Here is a 21,004-nt window from a genome sequence, read left to right as displayed (position 1 = left end):
ACTCTTGTAAAATATATAAAATTAAGACTGCCGATCAAACCTAAAAAATCTGAGCAATATGGATGTTGATGGTTTGCATCCGATTGATATGAACTCTTAGTTTTTGTTTTGTTTTTTTGTTGCTTTTTTGTCAAACTTGGTGTGTTCCATGTAGGTAGTATATTCCTCATACTACATTGTGACAAACCTTGTCCAAAATGTTCTCTAAAAAGCCTTTGTGGTCCACTTACATTAAATTACACTCAATGTGTGACTTCTGAAAGCTATTTGTTACATTGGATTTATACAAGGGTATCAGAGGGGCTAAGTACAAACTCATGTTATATCTTTTTTTTATTTCCTTCCACCTCAAAATCATACTCTGCTTTGTGTTAGCCTATCACAAAAATCCAAAGTAAACACATAGTAGTTTGTGTCTGTAACATGACAAAATCTATAAAGGTTTCAAGAGACAAACACTTTTGCAAGCTGAGTTGTGCTTATAAACAAGCACAGCTTCACCAATGATTAACCAGTGTCAGCTTCCTGTATTTAGAGGCCAATGTGTCTTGCTGTTAAATGTTTCATAGCGAGCTGCACTCCACTTTATAGAGTTTGCACCCATGCAAAAGGGTGCAAGGCAAGTGTTGAAAGCACATTCACCATTTGAGGCTTCGTGTCAAGGTTGAGCCACTCCTGCCTCGTGCTCAACCTTTTCACACTAGATAAAGAGAAATAAAGACATCTACTTTTTTTTTTTGCACACACCCAGGTCTCCTGAATGGAAAAACAGCACTGTTGGTAAAGAAAGCCCACAATGAAGCCTTAAGGAGCAGTACGTCTTAATGTCTTTTCAGCTCCCTGGTAGCAGTCCAGGCTATGAATAAAAAGTCTGCTGTGCATTATCAGACTTGCTTCTGTTTTTAGTAAACAAAAGACTACTACTCCCACATATCTACATTCACATTGTAAAGTGAATGATCACATCTGTGGAGATCCGAGCTCTTTATGCAGCAGCTTTGAAGCTCTTGTCTCGTTGCAAGCTTTAACATGTTAGGAGGAAGGCAAGGTTGGAAACAGAATTCGGGATTTTATGACCAACTGTGTCTTGTTTCCGACCTGGCTCTTCAGTCGCCCCCACTCGTTCTCCCGAGGTTCTGAGACGCCTTTTCTCTCCAGCTGTTCGAGGACTCGTCTGCTTGATGACAGCGAACGGTCGATATCACTCAGAAAAGCCTCCATGTCGGTGTGACAGTATCGGACAAAGCTGTCATTCAGTTCCTGCGACTAATTAGAAAAACCATTTTAGTGGCACAAAGGATGAGAATGTTTCATTCAGATACACAATGGAGCTGTGTTTTCAGCGACGGTTGATTGTGAGTTTATTGTAATGGCTGAGGCATGCTGACAGGTTGTAGTTGTTAAACAGCCAGATCAATACTGTCATGTCTCCAACTAACACGGAGAATTAATGAAAACCAATAATAATAAAAAAAAACATATAGTGCTGCTAATCATTTAAATAGACTTCACTGAGGGGTTTCTCCTGTTAAGTCACAAACGGTATTATTTTTTTTTTTTTTAGCATTCTGCAGAACTAACTGCTCTAAAATCACATGCATCCAGGATTATAAGCTTTCAACATTTTGTCACATTCTGAACACAAAAGTGATAGATTAATACTAGTGATATATAACTGGTTTACCTCTATAATTGTGATATAGAGGTAAAACAGTGCATGGTTCTCAACAATGTTTTACAAATAAAAACTGAATTTGAATTCAGCTTCCTTTAATTGGACTAAATAAAATTCTGTGCAACAAGTAACTTTCAGATTCACTTGATGACTAAATACAATCCCCTGGAGTGTAATTTCAACTCAGTATGAATACAGATGTTTTCTGAAGGTCTGGTTGGTAGAGGGCATTGATGAATGAACAAATGTTTGCCACAAGTCATACATAAGAAGGTGAAAGAAGGTGGTCTGGTCAGATGAGACCAAAACTACACATATTTGGCCATCATGCAAAAAAAAAGGTGTGTTTCATCCTGACGCTCAATCTTCACAGTGAATTATGGGAACAGCAGCATAATGCTGTGGACACACTTGCAGGAGGACAGAAATGCCTAGTCAGAGTCAATGGGAAGGTTGATGTCGCTAGACACAGGGGCCTGCACATGACTCATCATCATATATAGCAATATAGAATATAATAAGATTAATTTTCCAACTACTATTCTTACAAATAAAGATTTTAACCATAGCTTTTAAATTATTTCATTTTGTGCGGTTGTTTGACATAGCATCTCTTTTATAAAGGTGTGCCTACTCCTGATACACATCTACCTTCTCTTATCAGTAACTGTTATCGGGCAATATCAAAAACGCTGAATGTGTTCATGTATTGCATGCACACATGAACATTTAACAAGTATTGGAATAATAGTTGTAACTTTCAATTGCAACTGCATAACTCAAAAAAAGAGTAGGCTTGCAAAATCCGAACTTACTTTTCTGTGACACACACACACCCAAGTGCTCTCCCTTAAGCCTTAAGTCACAGACACATCAGAATTGCTTTACAGCTAGGCTTTTATCACTAATTAAACAAGTTTTAGCCATTCAAATGGAGGGTTTTATGTCTCTGGCTGACTTTTCGACAGTCAGGGCAAACAGCACAGCCTGAGGTGAACTTTGCCTTGTTCCACTTTAGAAGTGGATGAGAGAGGGCACAGAAATGGGGAAGCAGAGGTGGGCCCAGCGGTGTTATCTCGCTGCAATCCATCTATGTCAGTACTGTCTCGCTTAATGTGTTGACTCAGGGTCGGACCTCTGTAGCTGAGCAAAAATTGAAAGCTGTGCATTGGAATAAGCTGATAAGAATACTGAAGCTGGCCTTATATGAAGGTGTTTTTCCCCTCTTCTCCCAGGGAACACCTGCGGCTTTATGATACAAAGATGCTTTATTGCTCTCTGCTATCACAAGGAAAACTGAAAGAATAGGTTTCCCCGTCTCACACAGGTCCCAGCTTAGCACTGACGTGCCTGTTTGCATTACAGTCAGCTAAGCAAATAAGTCTTTCCCCTGAAAAATCACGTCAATCACACCTGTCGGCGCCATGCTGCGCTGCTCTTGAAGATCGTCCTCCTTTGTGACAAAAGACACGAGACAATCTACTGACCACCCACCACTTGGCAACCTTTGAGTCACACAAATAAAATGTAGAAATGCCCCTGTGGCTAAAAGCCAACTTTTTAGTTTTCACTTTTCATTTCCAGATGTTTTGGCTTTCCTGCCCACTTTATCTGACCAGCTGAATTGTACTTTTATGATGATTAATTATTGGTCTTAGAACCCCGGTCTTTCTGCATGGAGTTTGCATGTTCTCCCTGTGCATGCGTGGGTACGCCGGTTTCCTCCCACAGTCCAAAAACATGACTATCAGGTTAATTGGCCTCTCCAAATTGCCCCTAGGTGTGAGTGTGTGTATGCATGGTTGTTTGTCTCTGTGTTGCCCTGCGACAGACTGGCAACCTGTCCAGGGTGTACCCCGCCTCTCGCCCAGAACGATAGCTGGAGTTAGGCACCAGCAACCCTCCTGACCCCACTGAGGGACAAGGGTTTAAAGAAAATGGATGGATGGACAATCAATAATTAATCATCACATGGTTTGATACTGAGCATTCATTTAGTCAAAATCCTGAATGTTTAAATGAACAGAAGAGTATAGAAATACCCTTTACTGTATTTATTAAGTTCAATATGTATTTCAGAAACATATTGGATGTGCAAAACAATGCTTAGCAGTCAGTTTGGTTTAATTAAGATAAATTACTATGAGTAATAATCTCATATTTGTGAACTCATAGAAGAAGAGCTCTTGCCTCATTGGCTGCGTGACATCACATAACTCTCTCGTTACATAAAAATGTGCTCCTGATGCCCCCTCTACAGCCCACAGGTGAATTTAACAACATGGGTTGTTTTGTCAAGACCACCTAAACTGACACCGAGTCAAGACTAAGACTTTGAAGGATGCATACAGTTTTAAGAATAAGAGCTAACCAATAAGAGATTATTTTTAAGAGCACTCCTATATATAGAGTCCTGATCACAATTGTAAGACCAGTTGAAAAATGGCAAGAATTCACATTTTTGCACTGTTGGATATTAAGGAGGTTCTAAGTAGAGCTCAAAATGCAAAATGAAAAAATGGCAGTGAGACCAAAACTGAATCTCAAGTGGTCGATCTCTACTTCACTATTAAGAAGATGACAACAGTGAATGATTCTTTCTCCTTCCTGAGTATGTGAACCTGTACACGGCCGTATGTGTTGGGTTTCAGCGTTAGGTCGGAGCTAATTGGCTCGGTAAATGCTGCATCTTTGTTTATGAGACACATGAGGGAATGGTTTATGTTTGAGATGTTGGAAACTGACAAGGGAGAGAGGGTAGGACACTCTGACCCTTGCAACATATTGCAAGTCTGGACCTCATGCATATGTCGATTTCCTTAATCAGCCTCTTTGAAGCAAAGCACTCTGTGTGATTGCAACACTCCACACAGAATGAACTGCCACCTGCCCTTCACTTGACATTGAACATCCATGTGTTGGAGCTTCATCTGTCATAAAGAGGTGTGAGTGAGTTAATTTTCAGAAGAAATTATTCCCCCTCCGTAGAGAGCTGATAAATGGTTGAGAGCAATCTTGACCGCTGTCGTCGCTGTTTATTGAAGATCTCAGCTTGGGCAGGTTCACTAGGTGGCAATGTTCCCTTTTTGTATGGGGTATCATGATGCCTCAGAGTGAAATTATTTAAACCAACGGTCAGAGATTTGTCAGTATTACTCCATCATGTCCATCCTTTCCCTGTATGAGAAATTTAAATGCATAAAGTATCCAAAAATATGACTTTTTTTTCACCTCTTCAATGTCTTTCATCTTCAGAATATGGGCACTTCACCTGACATGCTTCGATGAATGAAGGTAAAAATCAACCCAAACATGCACAGCAGAAAGGATCCTGATGTGCTAACTGGAAGATCCAGATTGTTTCAACTAAAACACAAAACTCTGTCAATGGTGAACCAAGTATGTCATTTATAAATCATTAAAAAGTGCTTCAGAAGTGAGAGCAGATGAGTGTGCATGTATTCAGAGGCTAGCAAGTTCCTACACTTTTGATTTTATTGCGCAATTTCTGTGGTTAAAATTTCACATATGGACAAGAACATAAATAAAATGTCCTAACATGTTGGTAAGAAACACATTTCTGGTTGCTGTCAACAAGTTTCTGGAATGTTTCTGGCTGGACATTTCAGAATTTGTCCCCTTATCATTCAAACCTTGTTCTAGAAGCAGCTAACAGATATAATGTTTTTATGTGGTCTTATGGCCTACCGTTCTTATTCCTGCCTCAGGCAACTACCCGTATGATCCAAAAAAAGCCACTACTCCTTCTCATTGAGACCAAATTTTTCAATCTTTATCTTCTTGGACAAAAAAAACAACAACCTAGAAGTAACTTGGCTTGTCCATGAAGGCAGCTGCAACTTTTAAATGGGTTTAAATGTATTGATTTTGGAGCAACTGCATCTTTCAGGAGCTCTCTCCTTCAATGTTGATTTTTTTAAACTACCTTTACACAGGCACACTTCTGTTCCAGCAGTTTCGTATTTAAGAGAGAACTGGACATTATTCACTCTCAAGTTGTGTTTGGTGATTGTTTGGTTTAGATGGTTAAAAATTTAACTGAATTTGGTTTACCAAAATGACACATCAAAATTAGACTTGAAAGAGACAAATTAGGCATCTAAAATGGTCGAACGCTAGCAATGCCTTTCAAGAAGAGTGGCTGAGCAACTAAAAGTGTCTGTAAACTTTACTAGGACTGTATGATTTGAAATTATGCTTGCTGCAGTTCAGTGCCAAACTTACCCTCTGCTCCATGAACTGGCGACTCATCTTTTTGACTTTGGGGGAACTTGATTTTATGGATATTTTTTTACTTTTTTACAAGCAACATAGACTCGCCAATTATGTTTGAATCCTCTATCTATCTATCTATCTATCTATCTATCTATCTATCTATCTATCTATCTATCTATCTATCTATATATATATATATATATATATATAAAACAAAAATGTTAAAAGAATTTTAAAATTTGCATCTCCATAAATTGGAATATCACTGAAAAGTTTATTTATTTCCATACTCAACTAACAAAGTGAAACACACATAAATTATTTCTGAAAAAAATATCTAATTTTCCTTAAACTTCACAACCATGTGCTACTTTATAATTTGTAAACTATACAAGTTTCTAATAAAATACAATTGTAATGAGGAATAATTGAACTAATTGAACAGGTATGAGTATGTGGAGTCTTGTTCCTATGGTCACTGAAATAGTGTCATCATCAAGTTATATATCATGGTTTACCTGGTAGCACAGTGACGTCTGTACAGTCAAGCAGCATCATGAATTACACGTTTCCTAACGCTCCCTTCAGCACTTCCTACCAGAATATCGCTCAAAGGCCTGCATACAGTTTCTGTGGAAAACATGAGAGCAAGACAGAAACATCTAAGAAAGGAGAGAAAAGACATGTAGACACACACTTAAACACTTGCACCTATATAAAGATATCTGTCTGTAGCTTTCAGTGCTATTGTCCAATAAGACTGAAGGAGTCAGCATGACCCCCTGTAGGCTATATAGGACCTGCACTATTGCCTCCTCATACCTTTGAGAGAGAGCCTTTTATCGTCTGAAAGGAGACAACCAAAGCTATGAAGCTTAGTACACAAACCAGTTTACTCAGACCTCTTGAGTGCAAGGAGGAGGCATATTGATTTCCCATTGTTTTTGGCCTGACCAACACACTCCATCACCAGTGAAAGGGCTCCCCGTAGTGCACAATCTCCAAGACCCCTTTGACAACCTATTAAATTACAGAGAAACGTTGAGTCTCTCTTGCTATAAAAAGGACATAAAATAGATAATTGCAAAAAATACCCTGTTGATCTAATACTATTACAAAAACAGTTTTTTGTAATAATACTTTTTAATCATTTTTTATTAAGGATTAAAATAAACAAAGTTGATAAATGAGTGAATATCCCAGTCAGTGCCAGTGACTCATAACAACTGCTGTTGTAAGCAGTTTTAGCAATCACGTCAACAAAGTACAAGACTATACCACAATTGCATTGTCATAGTTTGAAAGTTTGCAGGAAAATGCCAACTCAACAAAGACTCTCTTGTCACTTTCCCCTGTTAGCAGGCTCTAATTAACTTTCTTTTGCCCTGAGTTAAACTAATATTTACATGTGCATCTATGGCAACTGTCCTTTGTGAGGCTGGCTTTTTTAGTCCCACATTCTTGAGGAGATTGGCATCTTAAAAGGGGATCAGAAAGGTGCAAAAGACAGAATGACCCTCACAGCAACACACTGATTGCTACATCATCGCCTCACAGTTGAGTTCCAATGCAGTATGGGTAAATTTGTACAGTTGTCCACACAGATTAGAACATACAAGAACAGTGGGGGGAAAGAGGGTGACTAAGGGAAATTCTTTGTGTGAGTTGCTGTCCGTTTGTGCAAAGAAACACAGCTTTCCCTAAAAACAGACACAGAAAACGAAGAGGTAAAAAAGTGTTGGGGAATACCTGAGCGTGAAGGCAAAACTCCTCCCTGCGTATAGCACACAGTTTAGCTGATTCTTCTTGCAGTATAGACCTTGTCGTTACCTGGGTCCATTCATCTTCTGTCAATCTCTCAGTAGGGGAGGCCACCAAACCCAACTTCTGAGCTACAAACAATTAAAAAATGTCCAAATATACATTTATTAATCACATAAGAATGAGACATTATATTTTTCCAGTTGTAGCTTCTATTGATTGGCACCCTATTAAGTACAAAAAATTATAAATGTTCAGTACATTCAGTGTTATGAAAAAAGAATTCCCACCCCTTAAATGTTCTCACATTTTGTCAAATGCCACAGAGATACATTGTGGTGTAAAGATTTTAAAGGGATGTGAATGTCATTGACATGAATTGCATAGAGTTGTATCTAGCTAATCTATAAAGCATATAGTTCAATATTTTTACTTTAAACATTGGGCTTAAAGTTTTTGAGGGCCAACATGGCCCTCAAAAACTACATTACAACTAGCATTACAACTACATGAAACCATTAAGCCTTAAACCAAAACCTTTTGGCTACAAATGCAGTCCAAATAGACATTAAAAACGGCATCTAATCCTGTGTTGATGAACAAGTGTGCATAGCATTTTATAGACAGGATAGATTCTCAGCATCTTAATTTTGGGTCATTTCATTCGAATCGTTGTCGTGTAAATATACTTTCGAATCTTTTTCACATAGCACTGTGAAGAGTTAACAGGTGTTTTCTATTTAACCAATTAAGCGCAATGAAAACGTCACTGTCTGCAGTTAGTAGCGTCCGACAAAGAACTCAAGTTGCTAACAGTTATTTAGAACAAACTTTTATGGAAAGGTAATTAAAAACATAAGATAAAAGCAGCCCCAAACCTTCTGCGTTGCCATATTATCAAAGGTGCTTGAGTGGTTGTTAGGTTACCTGTTGCGCCCCGTGTTGTGGTGGTATTTGGTGTTTTCCTTAAAAAAGCTAAGCCCTACATCGTAATTTAATTTTATCATTTGCTTGCTTGGTGTCTTAAGAGCTTAAACTATATCAAAAAGCATTTTTAAATTCTATTTTCCACAGTATGTTTACTCTATGTTTTCTATTGAACTAACGAGGCTTGGGCTCTGTGGTTGCCAGGTTACCCATAGCGTCACCGTCACCAAGTTTGACATCACGGCGTCTGATTGGCTGATCTGAAAGGTCAGGGAAAGTAAATTTCATAGAGATAATATAACAATACTAACACATTTGAAATCTAACTGTTTCTGTCTTTTAACAAACAACAAGAAACCGGTAATGATAACATTTGATATATTGTTATTAATTCTATTTTTTATGCTGGAAATACCATTTTAGAGATGTAAAATTATGCATTCTATTTCATAAACCATTTGCAGTTCTTTGCCATGTTTACTAGGTGATTAGATTGTTACACTTAAATAAGAGCATACATTTCATTTTTGCTGCTTTATGATAAAATGGCTGTGCAACACATTCATGCTCTAGGGTAATTAAGTGAATACGTTTGTCAGAGAATGAAAATAATTATGCAATATTCTGGAATTTTACAGCACATTGTAGTTTTATTTATTGTTTAAGTTAAATGCTATATTATGTGCACATATTTGTGTTGGTGATCTTTATGAACAGAATTCTGTTCTTTGCAACAAAAAGGGTCTTGTTTTCACTAATGGTTATTTTATTGTGTGGGAGTTGTCAGTGATCGGCTGGAACCTGTCTGAAAGAGGGTTAGTTTGTGTGTCCAGGTGACTCACTGAGCTGTCGTCAGAGAATGAGCTGAACAAAGCGAAGTTGCTCATACCTGTGCAGTGAGCTAAGAGATCCCTCCCAGGTTGCCCTCCGATGGAAAACCTTACAGATAAGCATGCAATACAAAATATTTTGTCCCTGATGAAAAGTTAACTTTATTTCTCACATTCAGTTTGGTTGTATGTGTGACTTTAAAAATCCTATGCAGCCTTGACTGACTTTGATGGGATCAGTCTGAATCAGCACAAACGGATAGCTAAGGAGAGCAAGGGCTGTCAATCCCAGAAGTTCTCTAAGAAAACAAAGGGAAGACCTAGCTCTGTGAGAGTAGGAAACTCCAGAGCTTCTCAAGAGGCTGTTGCATTCTTGAGATTAGGGCTAGAAAAACGCAGACCACTGCTGTTAATGCCCCAAACAAAAGGCTGGAGCAATTTATTAGCTGAGAATTGAAGCTCAGGGCTCAATCAAAGGCCTGTGATCCACATTGCCAGACCTGGAGCTTTGGTTTGTTGTTTTAAAGTAAATAATCACGCTTAAAAGATACGGCAAAGATGGGGCTCCAGTCCACCAGAAAGCCCGCATTCTTCCAACTGTCATCAGAATGGATTTTAGGGACGTTGTTTGTCTTTTTGTCTGCGAGTAATGTTTTAAAGAGCTTTTTATTTAACTTTCTTCACCCCTCCACACACACACACTTCTTTCTGTTTTCAGTGGTATTTTTGAGAAGACAACTAACTTCAACATGCAAAAACTGATTAATGGAGCAAGAATTTCAAGCTAAATGTGAAAGAGGAAGCTACCTGGCAAATTTGCACAGGATCAGTGCCTTGAAAAAGTATTCACACTCTTTGACGTTTTTAACATGTAAATATGCACCTCAAATTTCACAATATATTACAGGGATTTTATCTACAGCATAACTTAAGTGGAATGAAAAGGATGAACATTATTTATGTTTTAAAAAATTTTAACCTTCTTGGAAGAAGCCGCTGTTGAATGGAACTCATAAAAAATTCCTGTTTACAATTTGCAATAAGCCATGTGATGGACAAAACAAACATGAAAGAAAGTGCTGTGGTCAGATGAGACAAAAATTTAACTTTTTGGTCCTGTATTTAGCTTTGTGCATCATGCAATCAACTCTGACCAGAGTTGTTCAAACTTCTTCCCTGGAGCATGGTGCTGCCACCTCCGTGTTTCACAATAGGGATGAGACAATCAGTATGATTTTTTTTTTTTTTTTATTTCTGTCACACCGAGATGTTTGCATGCTGAGATCAAAGTTTATTGGCCGATTTATTGGACTATTTGTTATACACAGCTTGATAGAGAGAAACCACAAATGGCAAAAGGTGGTCCTACAAAGTATTGAAAGTACGCAAATGCACACCACACTTTTCAGAATTTAGTTGTATTTTTATTTTTTTTATTTTTTTTAAATAGCCTACATCTCATTTTTGTTCAACTTCAAACTTAGGTAATTCTTAATCCCAGTACTGAAGTTTGTGATTGCAACATAAAAAAGTGAAATAGTTCAAGGGATGAGAGTAAGGTATGGTTTTGCAAGGTACATGCAAGGTTGATAACTTGTCATGGAAACATCAATGAAAACTCTTAAAAGACTCGTGCTAATAATCACAAATTTACAGCCACACTGCAGAAAACTGCTATGTGTCCCGACATTATACATTTTCTGTACATTGCATTGTTGTCAAATGAATGATTGCGGTGCGATATAGATGAGAAAGGGCAGCCCATAATGGTTAATTAACAATTATGTCAGCCAGTGAGATGACCAGGAGACCAATCACTTTGATAGAAGACAGTGGAGGGGGAACAGAAATCAAATTATTTTATGACTTGACCGATAATGCTTCCCTAACATGACTTTAATCACTCCATGGTGCACAGGAGTCCCCCATGGCCATCTGGGAGCGGACCAGTTAGGGAAGGACAGCAAGGCTTTACTATCCTGCTGTCATGTCCCGCATCATTGCTGAGTAAGTAAGCTATAAAAGAACACAGCCATCATTACACTCGTTTGGTTGCTTCTTGGAGAGACAGAGCTTCTAATGATTAGACATGTCCTTTGTAAATGAAATACAAATCACCGCAGGCTTTTGGTTTTACTTCATTTACTAAGTGCTACATTACCTCATACTTTGGACCTAACAATGGATTTCCTATAAATCTGCGGGTGGTTGAAATGATAAAGGGGCTCACATATCACTAGATGTGCCAGTGCTTATTAGCACTTGAGAAGTTATTGATCGAAGATTTTGATTAATGTCTGCTTGTGGCATTCAGAGGCCCATTGAAGCTCCCCCTGTTCAGCTGGCTGCTCAATTACCTGCAGTTTGTGCTGACTGCCAGCCTGAGCTCTGGCAATGCTACAGTCACTGCAGTGCCCTGATGCCCGGAAAAACAGCAACTCTTCCTGCTTCCAGACTCTTCTGTATTATTTAGGCATAAATATCTCCAAGCAGAAAAGAAAAAAACAAAAAAAAAACGGAAATGAACATGACGTTTGCGGTGGAGCTCAAGACCAAACTGTGCAAATATGTTTGCCCATTTATATGGTCATAAGTTGGGGAATTTTCTTGATGTAGTACAACCAATCACAAAAATGTGGAACCATTACATTTTATTTAATAGATAAACGATCTCGTTCCATCTTACCATAGCAACTTGTAGAGTTAGATTAGCTTTGGAAAGTTGGCACAGCTGTTTGCCCTGCGATAATAATGGGAGAAAATTGATTTTTTATGTAGTGGTGTACAACGTCTGCATTGATCCGTCCTAAATATTGGCCCATTTTCATTTCAGTGGTAGAGAAGACTTGTCATAGAATGGTGAAAGGCGAAGCCCAAATGAAGGGAGGAGGTAAGCAACAAGCAAGTGAAAATTTAAAGTTTTGCTTGCAAAAATAAAAAATAAAAAATGTACAAAATAAGATCAAGGGGGAACTCCAAAATAATACACAAGAAGATTGGCAGGTGGCAGTTACAGAGTCATCTGACTCTGAGTGAGAAAACCAAGTAGTATTCATACAGGGCAGCTTGATTGCTAGATAGGCGAGTGGATGTGCAGACTTGAGACAGCTTGGGAGACACTGAAGAAAGCTACTGGACAGATCTGCGAACACAGACACTAGATAGCAGAGATACAAACCTGGGAGTACACAGAAACTCAAATATTACAGAATGTGACCTGAAAAGGTTCCCAAGACCTTTGAATGAGAACCGGGCCCACAGTATCACAGATTCGCCACAAGCATGATGAGAATGCTTGTGGTCCATATTTTAGTCACTTACTAGACCAACATGAAATGATTGTTGCTGAAAAGCTAAATCTCATCTCATGTAAACCACAACATTCCAGCCTAAATCCTTGTAGTGTTTAGAAAACTCCAATTGTTTATGTTTGTGATGGTGGACAGAAAAGGCTTTTTTCTGGCATGCTGCACAAACATCCAGCTTCTACGTAGACAGCATCTAATGGTTGTTATAGAGACTTATTTATTGCAGTTTTAGAAGAGTAACTATTTTCTAGCAAACAGTTATGTCTCTTTAAACATAAGCATATTCTCTTGTCTTTCCTATTTGAACATGAATGGCTAAGAAAACAGGTAAATCTGTATCAGGTCAAGTTTATTTGTAACTGTGGATGAAGTCAGAGCAGAAGTCATGGTTCCATCAGGTAGATCAGGTCGTTAAAGTTGTGATGCAGTAAAGCTGCTCCCAACCACTACACTAACACTACCCTGCAAAATATTATTTTTCTGTCAGCTTTACACCCGAAGTAATGGGGACACATTAAATGTTCAACCTTTCCCCCAAAAGTTTTGGAGATCACCTTGAAATCTTTTAGACAAATTTGAGATCACCTTTGGCTTCGTTTTGGAAGGCGATGCTTTTAATCTTGTATGCCATTTTTTGCAAGTTAGGTCTGCTGTCATTTAGATTTTTTTTTGATTTTTTTACCTCTTGAGTGAGTTGTTAATGGATTCCTGGAATAATTTTGGAAGTCTCACCATGGATAATAGGAATCCTAATGCCTTAGAAATGGCTTTGTAATCCTTTCCAGACTGATAGATGTCAGTAACTTTGTTTTTGTTCATTTGTTTTTGCAGATATGAAAAAAAAAAAAAACGGAAAAAAAATCTTTGAGGGTAAAATACTTTTTTACAACACTGAATTTATAGTAAGCTATACTTTATGACATTTTCTGAAGTGTCATATCCTTCTTTTGACAATACTGTAAAATCCGAACATTAAATAGACATAATAGATGAACAATGAAAAAAAAATGCAATCAGAGGTAGAATGTCACTGTAATTACCAGGAGTTAAAGGCAAAGAAAGAGTTGAGAATCACTTTCTTAATCAGCCTGAAAACAAAAGAACATAATTTTGCTTCAGTTTTGGCTTAGCTCAACAAGCAGAGATGATTTTAGTGTAATGTGCTGCTGCAGGAATCAGTAATTTCTGGCATGGCTGCGCAGCCATCTTTCTCCATAATGGACAATAATTGAGCAGAATCCATCACTATAGCTGGAAATAGACCACCATAATGGCCATAAATTGTGGCCTGTGAGGGCACTGAAAATCCAATCACCCCCGTTGTGCCTGAGAGGCATTACAACATCTGTGCATTCCCTTTTTGTCCTTACATTTTGACACCATGCTGATTACATACAATGCACACACAGTTGAGCCAAATCATACCCTTTAAGCTCACAGGGCAATCAGCTGACCTTTATGGAGCGTCAAAGGTGCAACGCATGCCTGCAATTCTGGAGGAAAAAAAAAAGGTTATTAGCGGAAATCTTGGCATTTGCCTGATGTAATGTCATTGTTCATTAATGGTTCTAGATAGTATTCCTAACATCGAGACATTAAAGTGTGCACTCCTTGAACTGGAAACACAGAGCGGTGTTCTCAGCAGCTGTGGAAAATTTAAGACCCATTCATCAACCTTTTTGTCAAAGAGTAGCAACTGTAAACATAATTAACTTATTTCATTTTCCTTCGTTTTTTTTTTTTTTTAAGAGCACCTGAATTAAATAAGCAGGGCTGCTGGAGACTTTTATTTATTTATTTATTTTTTTTCAAAAACTCCACCATAAATCACAAGCAGTAGCTATTTCATCTGATTGAGCTGGTGTACAGAGCTTGAAGTTTGCCTGCGCTGCTGCGGGGAATGTGTTTGTGGTGAGTCTCGTAAATGCCAAGTTCTTCTGGGCAATAAGACTAAATATCACAACCTCTCTCTAGATTTACCACATAATTGGGGACTTTCCCCGCTGTCTCCTCCCTGCTACCTTACATGCACCAAAATTGATTCATATCAAGATGAAGAAGGGTAGAGAAAACTTGATTTAGCCGATATATTTTTTTCTTTATATGTGTTTCTTTTTTCCTTTTTTTTTTTTCTAAGAAGATCAGTCTTTTGTTTGTTAAGCCACTTTACTTTGACCTATACATCAATCAGACATACAAGGCTCTTAAAGTGAATGTAATTTGTGGCACTATTGGTCAAAGCGTTTCAGACAAGAAATGGGCTGAGAGAAAAGGAGAGAAGACGTTCAGCAAAAGTCCTGAGGTTGGGAATCAGACCCTGAATTGGCCTCTTCATATAGAATACCTTTTTTTTTAATGTATTTTAGCACCAAGATGGTGATTCCCAAAGTGCTCTAATCTGTTACTGCAGCGTTCAAAATGTCCTAGTTTCTGTCAGACTCCCCACAGCCATCACCATCTACAACAACTGTTTAACTAAATGAGCTACAACATTTAATTGTTCTTTGGGTTTAATAAAGGGCACTTGAATTTGTCTTTGAACATATATATGCTCAGCGCAGAGGATGAAAACAGTACACTGTTTCCTACATAGTTGCTTCAAGGAGAGAACAAATAGTGCATAATGACAACATGAAATTATTGGCAGCAGTAGATGCCCCCCATGTTGGTGTCATAGCTGTAGACCAACATAAAGTAGCACGTTATAAGTCCTGCTATATATTTAGGTTAGTGACCAATTTTCTGGTCAGAGTTGAAGAAAATCATTCCCACATCATGATTCTGCCACCATCTTTTTTTAAACCAAGGGTTTCATCTTTTAAGACCTTACAAATTTTTTCATGCATGGTGCTTGATATGTTGGCCCAAAAGTTACATTTTGGTATCATTCAGTCAGAACACATTCTTTTTACTATTTTCTTTCCGATGTTAGAGGCCTTTATTTTTAATGGTATTCTGACAGGAAGGGGGCAGAGAGAAAGCAACATGTGGCAACGGTACCAAGCATGGGAGTCAAACTTGGGACGGCTACGTTGAGATCTACAGCCTCCGTAAACAATTCGGCACACAGTCAGAGTGTTGTTACCCTATTTCATATTGATTCTTAAAGCAGAGTGTCGAAGCAAGCCAGTAATTTTGAATCAGCTGGGGGACAGCAGCATTATTAGTTTTCTTCCATCTGCACCACCTCCCACTTCCCAGTTCATCTCTGCCACTGCCTTTGTTGTTGGCTAAGAGTAGCATCACTGTTATCAACCGATTTTTAACCGATTTTTCTTCCCGATATATAAAACTATAACACCATAGTAAACCAAAATGCACTAAATAATAATGTAGTGTGAAACCATGTTTTTAAACAGACACAATTTTGAAATAAACTATGCAAAATTGTTGATTAAATATATAAATTGAATATTTGCTAATATTCTATTTAGACTAATAATTACCAATAATGGAAACAATATTTCCATTATTAGTAATAATAATTACTCATAATTATACTAATAATTATTAATAGCAACATTATTTTTCTTATTAGCAATAATAATAATTATTAATAATGGAAATATTTTCACTTCAAGATGTTTTGAAACCATCAGCAGAGGTACAGCAGCTAGAATTACTGGCTGTTTTTTTTTTGTGTTTTTTTTTTTTACCGTAAATTGTCTTATACGTTATCTCAACAGAAATATTGATATTTAAGTTCTAATTTCCATAGCAATATTTACCATTAACTCTCACTGACTTCAGTAAAATAACATCAGATGGGTTGAGTGTTGAAAGCATCCTGGACTGTAAAAAAAAAAAAAAAAAGCAAAGTTTCTGCAGGCATATTCCTTTGCCACTCATTCACCTCTATCACTCACACACCTGTGATGTGATGATCTGTGTTCCATGAGTTTGCCACTTTTTCCACCCCCAACAAGGCTTGTTCTGAGTCTGCCAAACAAGAGTGTTAATCTTAGTGCTCGATGAAAGCTGAAGTATGAACACATGATTTGCATGTTGCTCAGTGTGCCAAAAGTAGGCGCAGCCGCTGATGTTTTTGTTTCTACTATCTGTTTGATCGTGTATATCTCTCTGATAATCTGATGAACGTTTATTTGTGGACACTCTGCTTTATTGGCTCAATTTGAAAGTATCAAATGTCTCAGCACTGACAACTAAAACCTGTTATCACACGGAACTTCTGCTCCTAACTTATCATTTACTTATTATCATGATTCCATCTGATGATTAGAAGTTCCTGTGCCAGCCTTGCAACTGGTGATATAAATGTGATGCTTGATGGCCTCTATTTAGCTACAGTTACTCAGGCGCACAAAAGTGTGTGCAGGAAGGGCCGGCCCAAAGCATCAGCATGCTGAGCAGCAGCTTAGTGATTCACACACGAGCAAGAGATCCTTACCAAGAATGCTAAATGGTTTTAGAAGTCACTTTAATAAATATAACCAAAAAAACAAAATCAGCATGGCTCACACAAGATAAGTATTTTTAGGTCAGCGTTAACTTTTATGCCCAAGAAGCCACAACAAAATTTATTTAAAAACAACAACTACAGGCTGGCTGTTATTATGTACATAATTAAAATATGATGTATAAAAATGATGATAGCTTTCAGGTAACATAGATTCAGTTAAATGGTTAATAAATGTATATTTTTACATCATATGGACAATGACTGATAGTAACTGAATTACTGTGAGTGATGGTTGAACGGTCCTCAGAGCAATTCTCTGTACAGTGTCTTGTAAAACTATTCATACCCCTCGTTTTCATATTTTGTAATAATCAGTCACAACGACATTTTGCAGTGGAAAATCTGGTGACCCCTCTTCATGCATCACATTCTTATAACCATGAAGTATCACCTCATGTCTGCTAAATACAATTGTGATTATTATGGTGGATTAGTAACATCGCTTATGATGCGCCAGGCATCACTTCTATGTAAAACGCATAGATTTTTCTTCCATGAGAAGACCAAAAAGGGAAATATTGACTGTTGGCCTCCTCGGGACTTGTTGCCAAATGAAACAAGAGTGTATCTCATCTTTTCTCACCTAGTTCGACTCCTGAGAGAGCAGAATCAAGACGGAGCACATCAGACTCTAGAGACAATAGTCTGGCCTTCTTACAGGTACACTGAGAAAAATTTGACCAATGGTTACTTAAAAAAATTGTGGCAACAAAGTGACACGTAATATAATTGAATAGAATTTAAGTTCTACAATTTTGATTAAAAAGTATTGAATATGTTAACTTAACTTAACTTAAAAAAATGAAGTACATCTTAATAAAAGCAACAGCTGAAATGTGTTTGATTTATTAATATCAATGCAAATGATCATTTATATTGCCCAAAAATATTTAGTAAATCCAAGTCAATTTTACAAGAAAAACTAATTTTTATTTACTAAGTTTCTGAGCAAAAATGATGTAGATTTATTAAATATCTGGGGGAAATTTAATCATATTTACTAATAATCTAGGTGAAATTAACTTATATTTATTAATTAAATGGGTGAAATTGATTTACATTTACTAAACATCAACATAAAAATTATTTGGATTAAGTAAATAATACAAATAATATCAACTCATATTGTAGCACATTATTGGTTAATTCAACACATTAAAACTGTTGTTCTTATTAATCTGTAGCTAAAATAATTGATCAATTTTAAGTTTTTATTTGTATCATAGCACTTTAAATCTATTCAATAATATTGAATGTCACTTTGTTGCCATAATTTTTCTGTGTCTAATTTACACAATATCCTGACCAAACTTGAGTGGCATCAAAAAATAACAAATTACAATGCATAAAACAGCAGCAGCATTTATTTGTGCAATTTTATAAAACGTGTTTATCCAGCACCAACTAGTGCAAAATTCCTAAATACAACAATAAAACAGAGAAGGGGCAATATATATCAGTATCAAGTCAAAAACATAGTGCCACTCTGCTCAAAGTATAGTTAACATGATTTTTTAGAACCATCACATCAACATCAACGTGGACTCAGTTAAACTTGCTTCAACAATTTATCAATCACATAAGAGTTCACTTTATGTTTAAAGTGAACTCTTATGTTCACTTTTGTGCTCTGCATGTTTAAGGCATGCAGAGCACAAAACAAGTATGCACATAAAACTTACCTGGGGAAAACACATGACAAGATGTGAGAGTTGGGCGAGACTTTTGAGGCATAAAAACTTCCATTTACTTTTTTTGTATGTTTATGCTACATCTTGTCACTGTGTTGGGGCCCTTGGCTCCGTGACACTTACTTTCCTTTTCGAAAAATAAGTTGAAAGACAGAACTGGAAAAAAACATATTAAATAAAGTGCAAATGAAACACAACAAAGTTTTCCAGCCTGCAGATCATCACCCTTCAGTGGTGAAGCCTGCATGGACTCTCCAAAAAGGCAATAGTGGATGCTCTATGCTGTATAAGGGTTCATGTGACAGACCTGAACAGATCCAAGCCATATAACAGGCACATATGAGAACAAGGGGTCAGTCCTTAGAAAGGGTGGTTAACTGTAATGTACTGCAAGAAAAAATACACATGCAGAAATCCACTGAACTGAAAATGACCCTAATTTTAACTAACTTCACCGAGCATTTCACAAAGTTTTGCGTGTTGGTTTTGACAGTGACTTGTCTATTCCCTTTTGTTTAGCAAGGGTCCGTTTTCTTAAGCCAGTAGTTTATTCTTGAGGCTGTTCACTTTTGGGGAGAGCTTTGAACTATCCAGCCCGAGGAGAAGTTTCTGAAACACTTCAAACGTGTATCTGAGCTCCTTTGGATAGGCGAGATTCACAGCATACGCCAACCCAACAAGCAGGGAGCAAGCCCTTGGAAAGTTACCCAGAGCAGTTAGAATTTTCATGCCGTCCACCACGATACCGATGTCTGGATCCTCTGACGTGTTAGCTTTGATGTTGTAGATCTTCAGGCTTTGAACAGCAAGGTCCTGTGACACACCGTCTTCATCAGCATCCTGTAATAGCAAGAACATTGTGCATATCAGACAGTGCAGCCAAAGGAGAAGGTTCCATTTCCCAAATTGCTTGCAACTGTTTGGACAAGAAAATCTGGAGTTTGTCAGCCGTTGCTTGTAATGCACTCTATTTATGTCAGTGTTTTAGACAAATCTGAGATAACACAAAAAAAAAATGCACATAATTTAAAAAGGAAAAAGATATATATAAATCAATCATAATAATATATTATATTATAATCAATTATGCAATGAGGAGCTGAACAGTTACAAATATTTCTAAATGAAGTTTCTGAAATTAAATCAATCCATTACACTATTATTTCTTCCTGGCACTGTCTTGATTAATATCTTATTCTGCGTTGCCTCAGTCTTTCTGTAAAAATGTCTTTGTATTCACAAAGCAGCGTCTTGGCCATCATGTCTTAGCTCACTTTTAGGGACAAATTGCCAAGACTTAAAAAAAAAAGTTATGGTTAGGTAAAGCATTCTTAGGGAAAAAATTACATAAATTACTGACAAGTTTTAAATTATGCCAGTTGATGAAATCAAATTGAGATAGCATTCTGCACTAGCATTTAAAAATTACTTAACGGAAAATAAGAATTTAAACACACTTAACAGAGGACAATGATATACCTTGCCAAGAACTACTGGGAGAAATACAGTTATGACTATTTTGTGATTTGACTTTCCAACAAATAAGTACAAGAGATGAGAGAAATCACCTACTTTATATTTTAACATCTAATTCAACTTACATCGTACTCTTTTAAGAGTTCATCTGTAGATTCCCCAAGGTACATCATCAAACATCGAATGATAACATCTCTGGTCATGTTGATGTCAGGATTGCTTGGAGTCTGAAACGAAAAAAAGAAACACCAGGTGGTTTATATTACTGTTAATATTGAGTTCCTGCGCCATCTTGGGGACCAGTGCAATAAAACACTACTCATACAAATTCTCATGCGATTATTTCATATTCCATTTATAAAGACAATCACAGGCTAACCTCCAATAAATTTAAGTAATGATATTCCAGAAGTTTAAACACAAAACTTTGAGAATAAAATATTAGCAACGATAATGCTCAATGAAAGATACCTTGAGTAGGATAGCCTGCAATCTCAACCCCATGCTTCCGCCCTTCGAGTGGAAGAGGTTCAGAAGTCGAGGAGTATATTCATCCAGTTTGGACATGAACTTAGATTCAAGATGCACCATTGTGATTCTGTGAAACTCATCCTGGATCT

The 21,004-nt window shown here is 37.2% G+C and overlaps 2 protein-coding genes across 2 annotated transcripts in view; one reads left to right on the top strand and one right to left on the bottom strand.

The window, feature by feature from the left end:
* The window catches only part of LOC148153410 (uncharacterized), a 440,640-nt gene that overhangs the window by 248,690 nt on the left and 170,946 nt on the right, over positions 1 to 21,004 (top strand). The gene's annotated exons all lie outside the window — the stretch shown is intronic.
* Positions 316 to 20,975, bottom strand: rnf32 (ring finger protein 32). The gene is made up of 7 exons (XM_088001646.1): positions 20,856 to 20,975; positions 20,510 to 20,611; positions 19,616 to 19,748; positions 7,661 to 7,803; positions 6,503 to 6,573; positions 3,089 to 3,128; positions 316 to 1,266 (listed from the first exon to the last, which is right to left on the bottom strand). Exons 1-7 carry the CDS (start codon positions 20,973 to 20,975, stop codon positions 1,033 to 1,035), a joined length of 843 nt encoding a protein of 280 aa, XP_087857772.1. The 3' UTR covers positions 316 to 1,032.

The sequence above is a fragment of the Poecilia mexicana genome, unplaced genomic scaffold (genome assembly GCF_051168715.1).
Source record: "Poecilia mexicana isolate PSO_F unplaced genomic scaffold, ASM5116871v1 scaffold_20, whole genome shotgun sequence".
Classification (NCBI taxonomy): domain Eukaryota; kingdom Metazoa; phylum Chordata; class Actinopteri; order Cyprinodontiformes; family Poeciliidae; genus Poecilia; species Poecilia mexicana.
This window is presented reverse-complemented; position numbering and strand designations above follow the sequence as displayed.

What these genes read in the sequence shown, in the direction of transcription:
- rnf32 (XM_088001646.1), bottom strand. Translation starts at nt 20,975, where the DNA reads ATGGTGCATCTTGAATCTAAGTTCATGTCCAAACTGGATGAATATACT. An exon ending in AACTCTTAAAAGAGTACGAT is followed by an intron (nt 19,749 to 20,509) that starts GTAAGTTGAATT and finishes TTGCTATTACAG; the next exon opens with GATGCTGATGAAGACGGTGT. An exon ending in GAAAATTCTAACTGCTCTGG is followed by an intron (nt 7,804 to 19,615) that starts GTAACTTTCCAA and finishes AATTGTTTGTAG; the next exon opens with CTCAGAAGTTGGGTTTGGTG.